Source organism: Eptesicus fuscus, chromosome 6, assembly GCF_027574615.1.
Source record: "Eptesicus fuscus isolate TK198812 chromosome 6, DD_ASM_mEF_20220401, whole genome shotgun sequence".
Classification (NCBI taxonomy): domain Eukaryota; kingdom Metazoa; phylum Chordata; class Mammalia; order Chiroptera; family Vespertilionidae; genus Eptesicus; species Eptesicus fuscus.
Window position 1 is genome coordinate 105,694,558 of NC_072478.1, and position 19,889 is coordinate 105,714,446.

Below are 19,889 nucleotides of genomic sequence, written 5' to 3' on the forward strand. Positions count from 1 at the left end.
TCTCAGCTCAAACCCGGTGGTTCGAGCTCCAACTCCCCAGGCACCGCGTTAGAATGCCACACCGTTCACCTAAACATCCTTCCTCTGCCGCCGAAGCACCTGTGCCGGGACCTGTGTCTCCGAGCGCAGGGCCACCTCGGAAGCAAACGCCCCGGAGTTACCCTCCAGCACAGCACACCTTTACGAGGGTCCCTGCCATGCCGAGTGCCGACCCTCAGACTGAACACGCGGGCTCCCGGGGAGGGTCGGTCTGGGCCGGCCTGGGGCGGCCAGGGCCTCCGAGGCCGCGTCTGCTTTGGCCTGGCAGCGACGGAGGCTCCGCAAAGGAGCGGCTTCTAGATACTTTTTACAACGACCGACCGCAGACACGTCTCTGAGGCTGAGCTTACCCGCTGCTCCCGCGGGCCGCCCTGCCCCGAGGACACAGTGTGGGGGGACCCGGTTCGTCTGCCTGTTTTCTCGCCATGCGGCTGGCACAGCTGGCAGGCCCTGTGCACAGCTAGAACCCAGAGCGGCGCACTCCCCACAAGGTGCCGGTGCCCCAAATGGGCGGGCAGCGCGCTAGGTGCCGGGCGGTGCCCCCGAAGGTCTCACATTCAGAGAGCAACGTGTCTGAGGGGGCTGCGGCTTTTCAACGGACTTTTGGTTGTTACTCCTCAGCTGAGGGTATTTTCCCACTGATTTTTGAGAGAGAGAGGGAGAAACATCCATGTGAGAGAGACACATGGGAATCGGACCTGGGACCGGGCCCTTCAGTCTACGGCCGACGCTCTATCCCGAGCCAAACCAGCGAGCGCTAGAAAAGACTTCCAGGACCGTGGCGTCAGGTGTCACTTCCTGCTGCTCCGGGGGGGGGGGGGGTTCTGCGGGTGAGCAGGGTCTGCCCCCCACCCGGAGGCTCTCCCGCTCCGTCCTGTGGCCCAGAGGCGGACACACGCGGTGCCAGTGTTAACTGTTCGTGAAGCTACAGGGTTCCCCAGAGCAAACACACAGGCGTTCTTACCTCGATGTCATCAATAAGCTCCTTTTTCCTTCGCCGAATGTCTAGCAGCTCCTCCCGCTCTTCTGAGGAGAGGTCCTCGGGCACTGCAAGGAAAAGCCACGGCAACCGTGAAGGCCGACCTGGGGCCGGGGCCGGTCCCCGAGGCGCTCAGCCAGGCGCCGCGCTGTCCCCAACAGACACCCACCCGATCCCACGGGCGGGAAAGGCAGAATCCCGGCGCTGGTGACACGGGACCCCGCAGTCAGGACAAGGCCGACCTCCGCCTGTGACCGAGACGAGCTCACGAGGACGATGGAGCCGGAGGAGCAGGCTGCGGCCCCCCTGCACCCACACCTGTCACGGCGGGGCGGGCACGCGCGCTGAGTGATCGGGAAATGCGTGTCCGTGACAGCGGGGAGGAATGGGGTGCGGGGAGGAAGGACACGGAAATCTTGGCGGTGGTCCTTCGGAGAAGGCCGGGTACCCTCGGGGGATGGGGGGCGGGTCCCTCCGGGAGGACGGGGAGCCCCAGTGCAGCGGCGAGGGTGGCCGGGGCGTGGAACGTGCACAGTCGCTGAATTTCTTTACTGACACAGCTGTCCATACGGCCTCTGGCTAATGAGTCGCCTCTGCGGCACTGGCCATTCCTGCTTCGGCCACAGGCTCTCCCTGACCCCAGCCATGACCTGCTTACCCGTGGAGGAGTCCGTCCACCGCGGAAACCAGACCGGCTCTGGGACCTCCTCTGACCAGGAGAAGGTGGGCCCTTGTAAGGAACACTGTGCGGGGTCCCGAGCCCCTGCTACCCTGGGACCCCGAACCACGTGCTCTGGGGAAGCCCGGCCAGCGGCCTGCAGTGTGGCCTCTACTGTGGACAGAAACCACCGGCAGAGTCCCAGACACCCCCGCTGTCCCAGCTCCTCAGCTAAGGCCGCAGACAGGTAAGCGAGGACCCCTGGCCGCTGGCTGACTCATCCAGGTGTGAAGACCCCAACCAGCAGCCCTGACCAGCAGGCCCCCCAGACCAGCAGGCCCCCCAGACCAGCAGGCCGCCCGACCAGCGGCCCCCCCGACCAGCAGGCCCCGACCAGCGGGCCGCCCGACCAGCGGCCCCCCCGACCAGCAGGCCCCGACCAGCGGGCCCCCCGACCAGCAGGCCCCGACCAGCGGCGCCCCCACCAGCGGGCCCCCCGACTAGCAGGCCCCAACCAGCCAGCCAACACGCAGGTCTGAGGGCAGTAACCAGTGTGGTTTTAAGCCACTCACGTTGTAATACTTTCTGCTCGGTCAAAAACACCTGATACATTTACAATGAACAGAGACGGGAAAGGACCAAGGTTTAAAACCTGGACATAAAGAAGCAAACCACAACAATTACAAGCATCATGTTTAAATGTAAGAATAGCTAACGACTGAAGCAAGAGGGTAGAGAGAGACACCAGACAAACCGTATAAAAGCAAGTTGGCCCCTTATAGTAACACAGGCAAACCAGGTTAAGATAAAATCACTAGATAATCACATATTTAATGAACCACACAATTAACAAGTCTGAATTTATACGCATCTAAGAAAATGGCCTCAAAATGTATAAGACAAAAACTGACAGGTGTACATGTAAAAATGTAATTTTCCCATCAAAGGCAAAAGAAGGGGGCAGATATAGATTTGACTCGCATAATTAACAAGCTTGAACTAATGGGATAATATGCTTCATTAGCTTTAAGATGGCCACTGAAAACATCTCCGAAATCAACGGAGACACGGAGAGGTCACTGCCTTCGCACCTGCACACACGCGTGTCACCGCCTGAGGCACACGGGCCTGCGCTCCTCGCAGCTTCTGTGCAAAACACACTCAGGAGCCAGCCGCCTGCCGAAGCGACGGCCTGGCCGGTGCTGCCCTGGCGCCTGTGCCAGCTGAGGCCCGGAAAGCCTCGGCGTAAGAACCTGCAGAATCTGGAAAACTCCAGAAATAATAAAGGCAAAGCTTTCTCTTAAGAAAGTGTGTCCCCGTGCCTTTGGCGGCCCCGGGGACAGCGCCCTGCAGAGAAACACAAATACCAACCCCGCCGACGGGCCACGCGGAAGGGCGGGGCTGGCTGGGAAGTTACACTGGGCCAACGTGTCCCGCGCACATGGGAGAGTAACGTTTATACAGACCAACGCTGAGACACACTCGAACTCTTCGGATCGGTGTAAGTGAACATTCTGAGGGAGAAGGAGTTAAGTCTGGCTTTACGGGCAGCTTTCTTCTTCTTGTGGAACATAAACTAACGCTGCGTCTGGTGAGTGATGGAGGGGGCTCCATCGGGTCAGCTGCCCGACAGCCGCGCAGCAGACACCTCCAGGGCGTGGGGAGCAGCCGGCACCCTGTCCGGGACCGAGCGCCAGGCCGGGTGCGGGAGGCGGGCTGGCTGTGCTCAGCCTCCGCAGGCGCCTGGCTGGAAGGCAGAGGCGGTTTTATCTGTGTATTCAGTTGACTTATTTCTGAATTCACTGGGGTGACGCTGGTTCGCAAAACCACACAGGTCTCAAGTGCACGAGTCAGGAGGACATCACCTGCCCACGGGGCCGCGCCCCCCGCCCCCGCCAAGTCTCCTCCCACCGCCATCCACCCCTGCCCGCTCCCGCCCCCACTCCTTCCTCCGGCTAGCACCACGCGGCCCTCTTGTCCGTGTGTGTTTTATGGGTGCAGATAGGTGTGTGTTTGCTTAATCCCTTCACCTTTGTTTCACCCGGCTCCCCACGCCCCACCCCCTGACAGCTCTCAGCCGTCCTGTGTATCTGTTTCTCTATTTTGTTTGGTAAGTTGTTTTGCCCATTAGATTCCACATGGAAGTGAGGTCATGGGGTCCTCGTCGTTCTGAGTGGCTCAGTTCCCCGAGTGGCATGCTGTCGCCAGGAGCTCTTACAGCCGGGCTTACGAGGAGGAGGGCTCTACCCACGGGCACGGTGCACGTGCGAGACTGCGGGTGGGGGTGCAGCGGCACCGGAGACCCGGGGCCCCCACAGGAGCTCCCTCAGGGACTGGCCCCTCCTCCAGCTGCTCCAGGGCTGCGGCCGCCCGTTCTCGGCACCGCAGTCCCTTCCGCGCCAAATACAAAACATGCTTGCTGAGAACTTTCTTTTTTTAAATATGTTTTTATTGGTTTTTTTTAGAGTGAGGAAGGGAGAGGGAGAGAGAGAGAGAAACATCCACCAGCTGCCTCCTGCACGCCCCCTACTGAAGGTGGTGCCACACCGGGCCTTTGCCCTGAGCGAGAAGCGAACCATGACCTCCTGGTTCACAGGTCAACGCTCAACCACTGAGCCACCCGGCCAGGCCCAGAGAACGTGTTAAACAGCAGCTCCACGCAGCGCTCCGGCGGCCTGCTCATAGCCACCGATGAGCCAACGCATAAACTCAACGTGGACTGAAGCCTCACTGGTGAAAAGGGTTTTAAAACTGATTTCCGAGAGGAAGGGAGAGGGCGAGAGCGCAGCTTCAATGATGAGAGAATCACTGACAGCCGCCTCCCGCACGCCCCCCCTGGGGATCGAGCCTGCAACCCGGGCGTGTGCCCTGACGGACGGAACCCTTCAGTCCGCAGGCCGAGGCTCTGTCCTGAGCCTGAGGATGACACTGAGGGTGGAGACATATGGCCGCCGCTTGGGGGCCAGGCGGCACCCCCCGGGGCGGCTGGGTCCTTTCTCAGGGCCACGCACTTCCTTGTAATTAGCACCTCACTCGATCTCGATCGCTTCTCTTGACCACACCAGCCAGCCCTTACAAAACACCGCCCTGCCCTTTCTTAAAACAGCTCTGAAGACACGGCCATCAATACAAACAGAGACTCTAACGTTATAGGAAAACCAAGACTCCTGGGTCATTTAACCTCAATCCTTCTTAGTTCATTTTAAACCCAAACGTACTCCCAAAGAGAAGAGAGGGCACACAGTAAAGCACACATTTATCTAAATCCCAAGCTCTAGCGGGGGGAGGACGAGCTTTCACACACCCACGCGAGGTCAGCCGCCCACCAGCCTCCACACTCGGTTTACAAAGCCAGGGCGAGTGCATGTGCAGCTTCACTTCCCAGCAGCCAGCACGGGGCTGCTCGGGGAGGCGGGCCTGCAGCACAGAAGCCGGCCCTGGCTCTCACTCCCTTCTCCTCCCTCAGCCACACCCTCTCTCATCTCCCACTGCTCTGCCCAGGCTCCTTCCCATCCATCCGTAAACAGAAACACTCCGCTCCCCGGGAACCTGCATTCCTGCAGAGTCACCGCCGCCCCTCTCTCCTGGATAAACTTCCACAAAGACCAGGATCTAACCCCCCGCCCCAGCCTGAGCCCGGACAGCGATGTGGGCCCAGCCGGAGAGAGGCAGGAAGCTCCACGGAACAGGACGCAGAGCCTGAAAACGGAATCGCCTACAAACACTTCAGAGCAGCCCAGCCGGTGTGGCTCAGTGGTTGAGCATCAACCTGTGAACCAGGTCACTGGTTCGATTCCTAGTCAGGGCCCATATATATTCCTTTCAAACAAATGGTGCTGGACAATGGGTGTCCACATGTAAAAGAGTGAAGCTGAACTCTACCTCATACTCTAGACAAATATTAACTCCAAATGGACCAATGAGCTAAATGGGACAGCCAAACCCGTACAATCTTGGAAGAAGATATCGGGGTACGTCTTCCCAACTCTGGGTTTGGCGATGCATTTTCAGAATGACACCAAGCACAGGCAACAAAGGGAAAAGCAGGCTGGACTTCATCAGAATTAGATGATGGAGTCGGTGGTTGGACATTGGTCTAAAGTTAGACTCCCGGTCAAGGGCAGGTACCTGGGTTGCAGATTCAATCCCCGGCCCCGGTTGGGGTGCATTCAGGAGGCATCCAATCGATGTGTCTTCTGTAATCAATGTCTCTCTTCCTCCCCTCCCTCCCTCCCTCCCTACCTAAAATCAGTGGAAAATTATCCTCAGGTGAGGATTAACAACAAAATTAAAAACGTTTGTGCATCAAAGGACACCAACAAGAAAGTGAAAGACAACCTACAGAATGGGAGAAAATATCTGCGAATCATCTACCCCATACGAGTCTAGTGTCCAGAATACATAAAGACCTCTTACAGCTCAATGACAACCCAAATTAAAAATTCAAAGGATGTGAACAAACACTTCTCTAAAGATACACAACAGCCAACAAGTGCAGGGAAAGACGCTCCTGGCCACAGGAAACGCAGAGGAAGCCACAACGAGACCGCACTTCAGCCCACCGGGTCGCCACAGGACCGTTCCGGAAGGGCTGCTACCCTGCTGGCCGGGTGTGGACACACCAGGAATTCGCACTTTGCCGGAGGAATGTACAACGGATCAGCAGCTCTGGAAACCATGTGGGCCGTTTCTCAGAAAGTTAAACATAGAATCACTACGTGACCCAGCAATGCGTAAAACAGGCATTAAACATGGGCTGCACACCAATGTCACAGGAACACGGTTTACCGTTAGTCAAAGAGGTGGGAACGGCCCGAATGTTCATCAACAGATGAAGGGATGAGCGAGTGGTGGTCCATCCATGCCAAGGAATGTCACTCTTTTTAAAATAATTCTTTATTGTTTGAAGTCTTACATATGTGCCCCTCACCCCCACTGACTCCCCCTGGCCCTCACTGCCCCATTGTCTGTGTCCATGGGCCATGCATACATGCAGACAAGGTCCTTGGCTGATTACCTCCCGCCCACCTCCCCCGCCTACCCTCTGAGTTTTCACACTGTTAATGGAATATTATTCTGTAAGAAAAAAGGAAAGAGCTGCTGATACCTGCTGCCACACAGATGGAAGAAGCCAGATGCAAAAGACCACACATTGCATGACTCGGTTTATGTTAAACTAGAGGCCCGCTGCACGAAATGCATGCACAGGTGGGGTTCCTGGGGGTGGCCTGCGGAGATCGGGCCCTAGCTCACACCCCCAGCCTTGCAGGCCCAGCTCGAGCCCCGCCTCGCCCAGCACCCTGCCTTGGCCTGGCGCCGCCCACTCACCTGCTCCACCATCCCACCGCGGTCCTGCTGTCATCAGGGCCCATCGGGCCAGGCAGTGCCTCCACTGCCACCTGCTGCCAGCGTCGCATCGCCGACACCCACCATGTTCCACACCACCCCCTGGTGGTCAGCCAATGTCATAGCAAGCGGTCGAACTCCTGGTCGGTCGAACTCCCGGTCAATGACCGCCCGGGGGGACAATCTGCATATTAGGCTCTTATTATATAGGAGAGGAGTCCAGAAAAGGTGAAGCTCTAGTGACAAAGAGATCAGTGGTGGCTGGGCTGGGGCAAGAACTGACTGCACCCAGGCCGAGGGGTCTCGTCGGGGGATGAGGCTGGTCTAACACTGACCGGGTGGTGGCCGCACGACTCTGTCAATTCACTGAAAGTCACCAAATTGCGCAACTTAAGTGGGAGAACTGTATGTGCATGAACTGCACCTGGAGCAAGCGGTTAGGAAGCTTCCTTCTGTTGGGAATGCTGCCCCAGGGCGTCAGCTCCCACCCTGCAGCGTGCGCCTGTTTTTCGATTCCACTCTGCGTTTTCCAACAGAAGTAGAAAACCAGCCCGCTGGTGTGGCTCCGTGGTTGAGCACTGACCTGTGAACCAGGAGGTCACAGTTTGATTCCCAGTGGGGGCACATGCCCGGGTTGCAGGCTCGCTCCCCAGTGTGGGGTGTGCAGGAGGCAGCCGATCAATGTCTCTCTCTCATCGAGGTTTCTATCTCTCTTTCCCTCTTCCTTCTGGTCTCTCTAAAATCAATAAAATATTTAAAAAAAAAAACACCAGAACCCTCAGCATACAACAGTGGGCCCCAAACAAATTCTAAATCAGTGGTTGGTCTGTCAAATCCTGAACAGAATGCCTAACATTAATAAAGTCTGACTTAGAATATAATCAAGACAACATAATATTACTTATGCCGCACTGTCCACAAGGTGTGTACACATTCACTATCATGTATCCAATGAACCGTTCACGGAAATAGCTCAGGGTGCCAAGATCAAGCTATGGGGTAAAGCCGGTCAGTGTGGCTCAGTGGTTGAGCATCGACCTTTGAACCAGGCGGCCAGGGTTCCATGCCCAGTCAGGGCACATGCCCAGGTTGTGGGCTCCATCCCCAGTAGGGGGCGTGCAGGAGGCAGCCAACTGATGATTCTCTCTCATTATTTTTTTAAATTTATTTATTGCCCTAACCAGTTTGGCTCAGTGGATAGAGCGTAGGCCTGCGGACTGAAAGGTCCCAGGTTCGATTCCGGTCAAGGGCGTGTACCTTGGTTGCAGGCACATCCCCAGTGGGGGGCGTGCCGGAGGCAGCTGATCGATGTTTCTCTCCCATCAATGTTTCTAGCTCTCTATTCTTCTCCCTTCCTCTCTGTAAAAAACTCAATAAAATATATTTTTAAAAAAACATAAATAAATTTATCTATTGTCTAAAGTTTTACATATGTCTCCTTTTTCCCCGATTGACCCCCCCCATCTCTCATTATTGATGTTTCTATCTCTCTCTGCCTCTCCCTTCCTCTCTGAAATCAATAAACATATATTTTTTAAAAAGCATGGGATAAATATTTCCCAAATAGGGCTTCTCTTACTACAAAACTTGGAAAAATTACAGGTGGAGAAAGCCTATGCTGAAAATATTTTTTTTTACAGGTTTGGATGTTTTTTACATTAACATGGTCATGTGCACACGGGATGTGGCTGCGCCAGCAAGAGGGGGTGGTCACGTGAACTCGAGGCATGGCCACATGAACATGTGAGTAGCCACGTGAACAAGGGGCGGGGCCACGTGAACAGGCGTGAGTGGCCACGTAAACATGGAGGAGGGTCGGGTGAACACAGCGTGAGGTCCGGTGGAGAGTGGAGATGGAGGGGCCAGTGAAGATGGAGGCTGAGATGGAAGGGATGCGGCCAGGGGCGCCTGCGGCTGCAGAGGCAGGAAGGACCCTCCCTGGAGGCCTCTGAGCACAGCCCCGGACGCCCCGATTTCAGATCCGGCCCAGAACTGGGAGGCCAGTCTGTCGTCATCCGAGCAGCAGCCCCAGAAAATGGGCCCCTCCTTGCCCCTCCTTTTGGGGCTTTGACCGGGTTCTGGGGACAGCTGAGCCCTGTGCTCTGGCAGGGGGACCCCCTCGACCTCTCACTGCTGGCTCACAGGACACCCATCCCTGTGTCCGTGCCTCGCCCGTCTCCGCTCCCCCGGCACCTCGGCAGGGACAGTGCAGTGGGCGCACCAGGCAGGCTGCTAGGTGGGAAGTGCAGGCCACGTGGCTCAGGGACCCCCCGGCTGCAGGATGGTGCAGGGCCCTCCCCACCTGCCCTTCCCCCCCGGCCTTCCCCCTCATGCTTCCTGGAGCACCTGGTTGATTTGTTGTGCCCATATTCTAGATGCCAAAACTGAGGCTCAGAGAGGAGGGCAGAGGTCCATGTGGTCGGCATCTCCGGTCCCGGCAGGACGGTGAGGCCGCCGGCCGGCCACTGGCCCAGCGCAGGGAGAGCCTCGGCTGCTCGCGCTGAGGTCCTGGGGACCAGGTCGAGGTCGCCTGGAATCGGCCGCGCTGGGGGTCTGCGATGCGGTTCCACACTCTGACCCGGGCAGCCCGGGGGCGGGCACGGAGGGGGCAGTTCAAGTCCCAGCCCGGCTGGCCCCGAGGGCAGGGAGTGGCAGGGGAGGCTGTGGAGTCAGGAGGAGTCCTCACAGTCTGGAAGGCTGGACGGCGACCAGGAAAGCGAGCGGACAGAACGGAGGGAGGAGGAAGCAGACGCGGGGCAGGGCCCAGGCGGGGGCAGGGCCGCGGGGCAGGGCTGGAAGGAGGTCCAGCCTCGAGTCAGTGGGTCTGCTGCCTGCAAACAGTTCAAAACCAAGCAAGCGCCACAGAAAGGCTTATAACGGGAAACGTAGGACCAGCCCCACAGATGGAAAACAGCATTTGATACAATTCAACAGCCCTTCCTGGTTAAAAACACAAAAACCCGCAGTGACTAAGAACAGACTCAGCCTCTGAAGGCTCAGACCCAGGAGCATCCCCACGGAGGACGCACAGACGAGGCGGCACCCCACGGCCGCTCGCAGGGAGGCCTGGCCGGCTCCGAGGCTGAGAAGGGCCGGGCCGGTCAGGGAACCACAGGGAAGCATTCGCATCGATACGTTTTCCGGAATCAGCCCACGTGCACGTCCCCGCCCAAATGGCCGTCCAGTTCCCTGTGTATCTTCCAAGCAGCCGGGTCTCAGGCACTGACTGGAAATGTCATGACTCCTCCCTCGAGCGGAGAGCGGTGGGTGACGGTGAGGCAGCTCCAGGCCGGGGCGGGCGGAGGAGGACATAAAGCTGGCCCCCGTGGCCCTGACCGCGCCGCTCGGTGGCTGGGCGTCGTGCTGGGCACCGAAGGGCTGCGGGCTCGACCCCTGGTGCGGGGCGAGCCCATCCATGTTCTGCTCTCACATCAGTGTTTCTCTCTCTCTCCCTTCCTCTCTAAAAATCAATAAAAATACGTTAAAAAGTAAAGTCGTTTTTGGGGACACGTTAAGGGGCCCTCATCTTTGCATCGGGTCTGTCTCTTTAATCACGAAAATGTGGGTGATTTCAACAGCCAGATCCCACTCGGGCTGGCTGACTCCGCTGCTCCGACCTGGGAAAGGGTTGGCGGTGAACAATGGGTGTCAAAGCGCGCCGCCTCCCTCTTTCCTGGGACGGTCTCGAGCGCCAGTTCCCCTCGTCACCTCGCGCCTCTGCCGCCTTCCTGGCCCCCCGCGGAGGCGGCTCCGGAGAGGGAGCCGTGGGTCCCTGCCTCCCAGGCGCCCTCGGTTCGGACACGCGCGCGGACCTCACCCTCCTCACGTCCAGGCCAGAGGCTCGGGCTTGGCACCGTGGCCGCTCTGCCCAGACCCTCAGCCCTGCGGAGGGGGGAGGGGGGGCTTTGTGAGGGAAGCATCGAGCCCGCGGCTGTGGGGGAGCGTGGGCTCCAGGGTCAGGCCAGGCTGAAAGGGCCAGGCTGGCAGCAAAGACTCCCCCCAAATGACCTTAAAAATAAAAAAGGAACAGTTTTAGAGCGAGGAGAGAAGGCAAAGGACTTCTCAGCCGCATCCCAGCGGCTCAACTTTAACCTTTAGCTTCTGGGAGCCGCCCTGCTTCCCGCAGAGAAGCCTGCCCGCCCCCCCTCCCCCCCCCATCCCCGCCGGAGCCACAGAAGGAGGCCTCACACCCGGGAGGGAAGGCGGCCATCTAGGAATGCAAACCCGCCCTTCTCCATGGACGTCCCCCCTTTGTCCCATGGCGGGAGGAAGCGCCAAGTCCTGGTGTCGCTGAGGAGGCGGGGGCGAGGGAACACGAGGCCTTCACTCCGAGGCCCCGGGGCGCACGCGGACACCACGGCCCGCGGCCCAGAGCCTCCCCAGGTGGCACAGCTGTCGGGCAACAGGATGAGACGGAAGAGCAGGAGGCAAAACGTGAACCAGCCAGAGTGTGTGGCGGGAAACGCGGGAGGAAATGTGCCGTCACTAAAGGCAAGTGGCCGGGGCGCCAGGCCACCTGGCGCTGATGCAGACGGCGGGGCGGGGACATCTGCGTTTCAAACATGCCCACGCGGTAAGCGGCTCTGCTGCTGCTTTCGAAACTGCAGTGCTGCCAAGCAGACCCCGGGAAAGGGCCGGGGTCCCCGGCTCCGCTCCACTTACAAGTTCCTTTTTCTCGGTGAGCCTCAGTTTCCTCATCCGTGCCATGGGCTTCAGCACCATCCCAAGGATGGTTGTGAGAATTACAAGTGAGCCAACACGCCAAATGCAAAATGCCTGGCGCACCCTCTGGCCACAGGAGACACGAAATGGTAACCATGGTGCCACGGCCACGGTGACGGTGGCTGTTCTATCCACTACTGTTAACGCCCTTCGCCTAGAAGCTCAGTGCGTCTTCGTCCTCAACGTGCAGCCGCAGGCACCTAATAAACATGCCTCCTCCCTCTCACTCGGGAGAAAAGAACTCGGGGGCTTTCTTCCTGATCTAACGTCAGGTGACTAACATGACCCCCAAACAGGCAGGTGAGTCAAAAATAAAACGCTGCACCCCAATCTGCAGGCCCCCCCTTAGCCGCCAGACTTTAGGGAAGTTCTGTGACGTGAGGGCTGCGACGACAAGCCGGAGGATGTTCATCGCCACGCAACGGACACGCCAAAGCACCGACGACTCTACGTGTCACAGGCGGGACCAGCACGCCCGCGGAGGACGGAACGCAGGCCGCCATTCATGACACGAAGGATGTCACAGTGTAATTACATGCATAGAGCGGGGCGAGAAGCCGTAAGTACAGAGAGCCCTGTTCGTGTTTAGAAAAATACACATATTCACTCACAGAAAAGTCAAGGTACACAGGCCAAAATGGCAGTAACGGTAGAATTACAGGTGGTTCTCATCCTCCTCTGTAATTTCCCGGAAGCTGCGAGGAGCCTGCCTGTACAGTCGGGAACAGTCGCCAGCTCCCGCCTCTGAAGGAGGAATTCCTGGTGGCTGAGCAGGTGGCAGGGCGCACAGGCTCCCAGCCCGGCCTCCGCCCTCCCTGCCGGCCGGCTCCCCTCTCTCCCCTGCAGGGACCTGGCCTCGTGGTGCCTGGGGTCCCCCGGGCCTTGTCCCCCTTAATCCAAGTACGAGTCTGAGACTAAACAAACCGGAGGCCGGTCCGCTGGCCCCGGGGAGTGCCTGCCGGGCTCAGGAGGCCCTCGTGAGAAGCCAGGCCCCAGGGGCTAAGCACAGCCGGTCTGACTGCTGAGCTTGGGGACCAGGGTTGGGTCTCCCCACAAGAGGGAGACCAGGGATTGCGACCCAATCTCTACCTGGCCCTCCTGCTTCCCGCCCTCCGCTTCCTCTTCTCCCACTGCTGTCCCTGTCCCCGCCCCTGCTGAGCCACCCCGAGCACAGAGACACTGAACCCCGAGCACAGAGACGCGGAACCCGAGCACAGAGACGCGGAACCCCGAGCACAGAGACGCGGAACCCCGAGCACAGAGACGCTGAACCCCGAGCACAGAGACGCGGAGCCCCGAGCACAGAGACGCGGAGCCCCGAGCACAGAGACGCGGAGCCCCGTCTGTGCGATGGGCCCCCGCCATCAGGAGGCAGAGGAGCCGCAGCCTGTCCCCACCCGCCTGCCGTCGGCCTGTGCAGTGAGCACGCTGCCCCGAGCTCCCACCAAGTGTGACAGAGAAAAGGCAACGAGAAGCACTCTGCCAGTGCCGTCCCAGCAGGCCCAGCGGGGACAGCGCAGTGGCAGCCATGGGCCCCCAAGCCAGACGGGTCCTGAGGCCTGGCTGTGGCTGTGGCCTGGCTGTGGCTGTGGCCTGGCTGTGGCTGTGGCCTGGCTGCTCAGCTTCCTTTGGCTTTGGTCGTTTCCTGGGCGTGGCTCTAGACTTCCGAGGGCTCTGTAACTGCCATATCTTGCCAATAATTGCTAATATGCTTAACTTAGCCAGAGTCACATTCCGTGGCCGGACGTCAGGTGCCGGCCGTGGGCGGTGGGAGCGGGCACCCTGACGCCCCCAACTGCCTTGCCACACGGCTCCCTGCTCCCCGGAAACCACTCTCCCACCGCGTCTGCTCCACTTCCCTCGCCCGCCTCTCCCGGCCCAGGAGCCCTTCCCCCGGTTCCTTAAACCCCGCTGCGCCCTGCGAGTCCTGCCCAGCACCCACTCTCTCCCTCCACGCCTGCTGGCTGCCACACCTTCACGTCTCCCCGAGGGGCTCACTGCAGCACCGCCCCTGCCTGCCACTCGGCGGCACCAGCACAGCCAGGGCACCGGCGTGTCTACACATGGCTCACTGTATCACCTGCTCCTCCACACACGGCTTGTCCCGGGCCACGCCTGGACTCAAGTCCCCACAGCGCAGCAAGGCAGACAAGCGGGTGAGCATCGACCTAGGAACCAGGAGGTCACGGTTCTAGTCCCGGTCAGGGCACGTGCCCGGGGTGCGGCCTCAATCCCCAGCAGGGGGCGTGCAGGAGGCAGCCGGTCAATGATTCTCATCACTGATGTTTCTATCCCTCTCCCTTCCTCTCTCTGAAATCAATGAAGACATATTTTTTAAAAAAACAAAGGAATAACCATTAGTATGGTTATTTAATTCTTTGTTAAAACCTTTTATCCTGCCGAAACCGGTTTGGCTCAGTGGATAGAGCGTCAGCCTGCAGACTGAAGGGTCCCAGGTTCGATTCCGGTCAAGGGCATGTTCCTTGGTTGCGGGCTCATCCCCAGTAAGAGGTGTGCAGGAGGCAGCTGGTCGATGTTTCTCTCTCATTGATGTTTCTGACTCTATCCCTCTCCCTTCCTCTCTGTAAAAAATCAATAAAATAAAATAAAAATAAATAAATAAAAAACCTTTTATCCTTAAAGCGCTCAGCCTCGGCTCTACTACCTTCTGGCAGTGGTGCAGCCACGCCACACCCACCCTGCCCTCTCCTTCTTGGTAAGGAGCCCCACCCCCTTGTCTTCCCCTCGCTGACTGGCCGGCTGTCGGTACTTTCTTTATTCTTGAAATTTAACATCTTCACCAGCAAAAGTTGTCCGTCCCACTGACTTCATCTAACGCGGAATGAGCCCTCCCCACGGGCGGAGGCCGTGGGGGTGGGTTTGTGTTTGCTTTCGGCACAAGAAGATACTTTCCCCTCCATCTATCACTGTTTCTGTTTGTTTCCGCGTCTTCAGGAACAACACGTGTTCAGATCACAGGCTCTAACTTTCTACATTGCAATCCCTGCTCCTCTGGACCCTGTGGCAGGTGACAATTCTGCGAACGCCGTCATGTCCTTACGTTTCTTGCTCTCGGCCCAGGCACCTCACTTGCCCGCCTCTCCCCAGCCTGGCGCTGCCTCCTCCCCTCTCCATCACTGCGTCCGAGTCTTTCTTGAATGTGTTGTAAACAACACAAGCAGATTCCATCCGACATTCACTTCTAGTTCCTATAAGCTTTTTCAGATTACACGGTTTCTCGCCTCAGAAAGCACGCCCCGCCCTGTTTTATGGGGCCTGTTGCTTTTCTTTTTACTTATTATTGAACACTGATGCGCAGGCCCTGTTCCTTCACGCTGACCATCGCTCATGATTCGGCTTCTCTCTCCCCGGGATGCCGCGTTTGGTGGGTCCCGACAGAGCGTGCCTCGCAGCGCCCGCTCCTGGGGGGTCCGGCTCCAGGGGCCACCCTGCACCTCTGCCAGGCCGCTTCCGAACGAATTCCGTCCGGACGGCTTCTGCCCCGGACGGACGGGGAACCTCCCGCAGGCCAGGCTCCCAGGAGCCGCCACCCCTCACCCTCCTCTGAGCTCCATGGGCTTCTCACCAGGTTCCCCTCCCGGTGGGAGGTCCGGTAGGTTCTCTGGTCCGTGAGCACAGCCTGCCCACGGGCAGGTTCACTTCGGGATGGAAAGCCAGGGGACCGGCCTTGGGGCTGAAAAGCCCCACAAAGCCAGCAGGAGAAAGCTTTACGTGGGGTTCACACCACAGAGCCCCAACCCCCGAGGAAGGGAGGGGGAGGAGAGAACCCTCTGGCACGGTGGCCCCACGACAGTCGGCAGTTGTCCCACATCCATGCGTGTCCACGTGCTTCCCGCTGCTGCCCGAGCAGAGCCACTGCGGGGCGGCCAGGGGCCTCCTGCTCACTCCAGCTCTTCCTTCTGTTTATAGGCGTCCGGCGTCTTGTTTATTCCAAAGCTTGTAACGCTCTCTCCTCTGCTGCAGGCCTCCCAGGCGCTGCTGCTCACCCCCTCCTCCGAGGGGGGTTCTGGGGGAGGGCTGCGTGGGGGAGGGAAGCCACAGCCGCACCGCGCCCCGAGTCCCCCCGAGAAGCGGCTGCGGGCCCCCATGCACGGCCTCGGCTCTGAACACGGATCGGCCTTCAGAGAGGGAACGTCTGTGGACAGCATGGAGCCGCTCCCGGCGCGGCTGTGCCCGGCGCTATAAGCTGGGGGTTCGACAGCAGGGATCCCTTCGCTCCCCCAGGACAGGGCTGAGAAGCGTGGACTTCCCGTGCAAACCGGGAAGCCCCCTGCCGGCTTAGGAGAAGCCAGCTGGCAGGGAGGGGGCTCGGGGCTCGGGGCAGCGGGCACCTCCGGAAACTCAGTGACCCCACCCCACAGCCAGCGGGAAAGAGCGGCCCTCGTTCCACAAGGGCAAGGGGGGGCCTGCCAGACCCTCGTGAGCCTGGGAGGGGCCCGGGCAGGGCGAGGGCAGCCCTGCCAGCCAGCGTCTCCGATGCGCCACGGGAGACCCCGGCAGAGGCTCGGTGGCTTGCTGGCCCTGGACACGATAAAGTAATAAACGTGCCATCTCAAGCTGCTGCAAAAAGGAAAGAAGAGAAGCCAGCACACAAGCCACAAATCCAGCCACGTGGCCGAGGTGACCAACGCCCCACCACTAAACCTGTCCGTCTCCCCTCCGCCCCCGGAGAAGCCGGCGCCTGCTCCTCCGCCCGTCACGCGGCCCTGGACAACCGAGTGACAGCGTGGAGGACCGGCCGAGGGACCGCAGCCAGACACCAGGCACACGGTAGCTGACCCCTGGCATGAGACGGTCAGAAGAGGCGCATCCACGGCGCAGGCCGGCGGCGGCAGGGGCTGGGAGAGCGGCTGCCGCGGGAGAGGGTCTTTCTGAGGCGATGGAAATGCTCCCAGAGGAGCAGACGGCAATGGCCGCACAGCTGCGGGAACACACCGACAACCACCGAATTACAAGCTTTCAAAGGGCGACTATTATGTCCTGTGAATTACAGTTCAATTTCTTAAAGAGAGACTAGGTACTTGACCACCAAATCAGACCAAGGTTCACAAGCCCTCAGTCCTGTACGAACAACAGGTCAAACCATTCAGGGCAGAAGGGTCTCTGAGACTCAACAGCGCAGCAAACCAACCATGTGTAAAGCTAAGAAGCTACCAGACTGGTTTTAAGTAAAAAATAAAATAAGATCTATGGCCCTGGCAGGTGGTGCTCCGTGGTTAGCGCCGGCCCATGCACCAAACGTTCATGGGTTCAATTCCTGATCAAGGGCACGTATCTGGGTTGCAGGTTTAATCCCCAGCCCCAGTCAGGGCGCATGTGGGAGGGAACCAGTTGATGTGTCTCCCTCCCCCTGTTCCCCCCTAAAAAAAAAAAAAAAAAATCAATGGAAACAATATACTCAGGTGAGAATTAACAAAATATAAAAATTAAAAATAAAATCTGTGAGTGAGATTGGGGCAGGAGAGTTAGAGGGGACATGTGAGAAGTTTCTGGAAGGGTCCCTCGGTGGGAAGCAGAAGAGTCCGTGTGAGAAGCAGGAGCCGGGCCGCCGGTGTGACAGGCCCACAGCCGCCATCTGCGAACGCGGCTCCCTGCCCCGGGCCCGTGCGCTCAAGTGCGAGACCCACTAAGGCGACGCCTATAGAGCTGGAACCAACGGCATTTCTGTGCTGAAACACGCAGTTATCACTGACGGATGCCGGAAGCCCTGACTGGAAAGACATCACCTAAAATAGAGCCTGGATGTCACGGAACCGGCCGGAAAGCCCAACCTGGGGCACAACTTGAGGATGGCTGCGGAGCTGCACGCTTCTTCCCAGGCCGCCGGCTCAGCAGCACCCAAACAGGATGTCTGGCTGCAATTAGGCGAAATCTGAGAAAGCTGACCGCCCCGGCAGAAAAACACGAAAAACAAAATGTTCGAGGCGCACGAGGATGTGAGACCCACCGGCCTTATGGTAACGACATCCACGGCCCGGCTGCGCGGGGCTGGTGTGCCCGGTCCGGAGGCAGAGCCCATCCGAGACGCTGGGCTTCGGGGGCAGTGCCTCGCCCAGAGGGCAAAGCCCTGGTGTAGCTGGAGGGAACCGCTGAGCCTGCCGTCCGCTCTCTGGCAAACGCACACAGAGCAGCTCTGCTGAGCGGACCGAGCGCGCTCAGCCCCGGGCTCTGGCCCAGGTCGCGCACGAGCCATTTGGACGAGTCCATCAGGAGGGTTCGTCCTCGGGTTCGTCCTCACAGCGGCTGTTCTCTGCCGCCTCACGTCCCGTCTCTGGTTACACGGTGACACACACAACATGATTATAAGGGAAAAACCAAACGCCCACGAGGCTAGTCGCAAACAAAATGAGTACTTCAGGGCGGAACCTAATTTAGCCGTCTGCCAGGGAGCCTCCCAGACCTGCCCCTGTTGCCTGAATACTTGTATGGGGTGTCACTTCTTTCCCACCCTGCCCTTTCCTTCTGGAATTTTCATACAATGAGTGTGCTGTGACCATCCCCGGATATGCTAGCAACAACCAAGAAGTTACAGCTGGATCCTGTATTGGACTCACTGCGGCTGGAGTTTAAAAATGCCTCCGGCCAATAGGAAAGCGCCGAGTGAGGGAGGAAAAAGCCAGGCTCATTCCTGAGAGATTTACGGCGGGTTCTGCATCCAGGGAGCTGGCAGCCACAGCGGCTCTTCTGTATTATGTAAATACAGTTCGTCTCCCCACATTTCCAACGCTGAAGTTCACGTCTTTATGAAGCCCTGGCCAAACACTCAAATACAACCCTACTGCACGAAGCCAGATGGCTAATCACCTCCATGTGGGGGCAGAACCACGGTGCCTCTCTGCTCCAAGTGCTCCCACGCACATGGCCCACTGATACCCGAGCCGCTCAGTAACTCCTTTTGGTGACCAATCAAATCCACATTTACCAAAGAACAAGAAAAATGCATGGGACTTTGACTTTGGATCAAGTAAATGCTTTTAACCTATTCATAAAAATTTAAGCTCTAGCCAGTGTGGATCAGTGGATAGAGCATCGGCCTGCAGACTGAAAGGTCCCGGGTTCGATTCTGGTCAAGGGCACATGCCCGGGTTGCGAGCTCGATCCCCAGAAGGGGGCGTGCAGGAGGCAGCCGATCAATGATTCTCTCTCATAGTTGATGTTTCTCTCTCTCTTTCTCCCTCTCCCTTCCTCTCTGAAATCAATAAAAACATATTTTTAAAAAATTAAAATGACATTAAGTAAACAAAGCACTTCCCTTTCCTGTTTTTACATGCCATCTAGACTGTAGGAGGCAAATCCTATTAGGCAACAGCATGGATGGCTCTTCAGAGTCACTGTCACCATGAAAAAGCCTTTTAAAGGCTCAGGAGACATAACTAAATGCAGGATGTTAACCTGATCACAGGCTAGATAGGTAGGAAAAACAGCTACTACAGAAGTTTGAGAATAGGGGGAAGCAGTGTTTGGACTATAAAATAGATGTGAAATGCAAACAGAGCCCCTTTGGTTTTCTAAGTATGGTAATGACTGTGGTTAAGTAGGACAAGTCTTTAGGAGACGAATGTTAAGCATTTAGGGATAAATGTTATGATGTATGTAACTTACTTTCAAATGGTTCAGAAAAAAAAAAATTGTAGGCCTGGCCAGGTAGCTCAGTTGGTTAGAGCATCATCCCGATACCCCAAGGTTGAGGGTTCGATCCTCATAGTCAGGGCACATACAAGAAGCAACCAGTGAATGCATAAGTAAGTGGAGCAACAAATCGATCTCTCTCTCTCAAATCAGTAAATTAAAAATGGTTTGTTTTTCCAAACGGACAACCAAAATGAGAAAACAAAGAAACAACCCCCAAATGAAAGAACTAGCGAATTCTCCAGAAGAAGAGATAAATGAAGCAGAGATAAGCAATTTATCTGAAACACAGTTCAGACTAATGATGTTAAAAATGCTCAACAGTATGAAAAAAGATATAGTAGCTATGAAAAAAGAACAGTCTGAGATAAAGAATGACAAAGCACAAATAAAGAACACATTGAAAGGAATACACAGCAGATTAGGGGAAGCTGAGGATCGAATCAGTGAATTAGAAGACAGAGTTGAAAATATCACTCAATCAGAGAACCAAAA

The 19,889-nt window shown here is 57.7% G+C and overlaps 1 protein-coding gene across 4 annotated transcripts in view; it reads right to left on the reverse strand.

The window, feature by feature from the left end:
* CYTH3 (cytohesin 3) overlaps positions 1 to 19,889 on the reverse strand; it is a 45,481-nt gene that overhangs the window by 10,763 nt on the left and 14,829 nt on the right. For all 4 annotated transcript variants that reach the window (XM_054718213.1, XM_054718211.1, XM_054718212.1 and 1 more), the window contains exon 2: positions 1,004 to 1,086. In XM_054718213.1, coding sequence (XP_054574188.1) covers positions 1,004 to 1,086 — 83 coding nt within the window. The remainder of the gene's footprint in view (positions 1 to 1,003; positions 1,087 to 19,889) is intronic.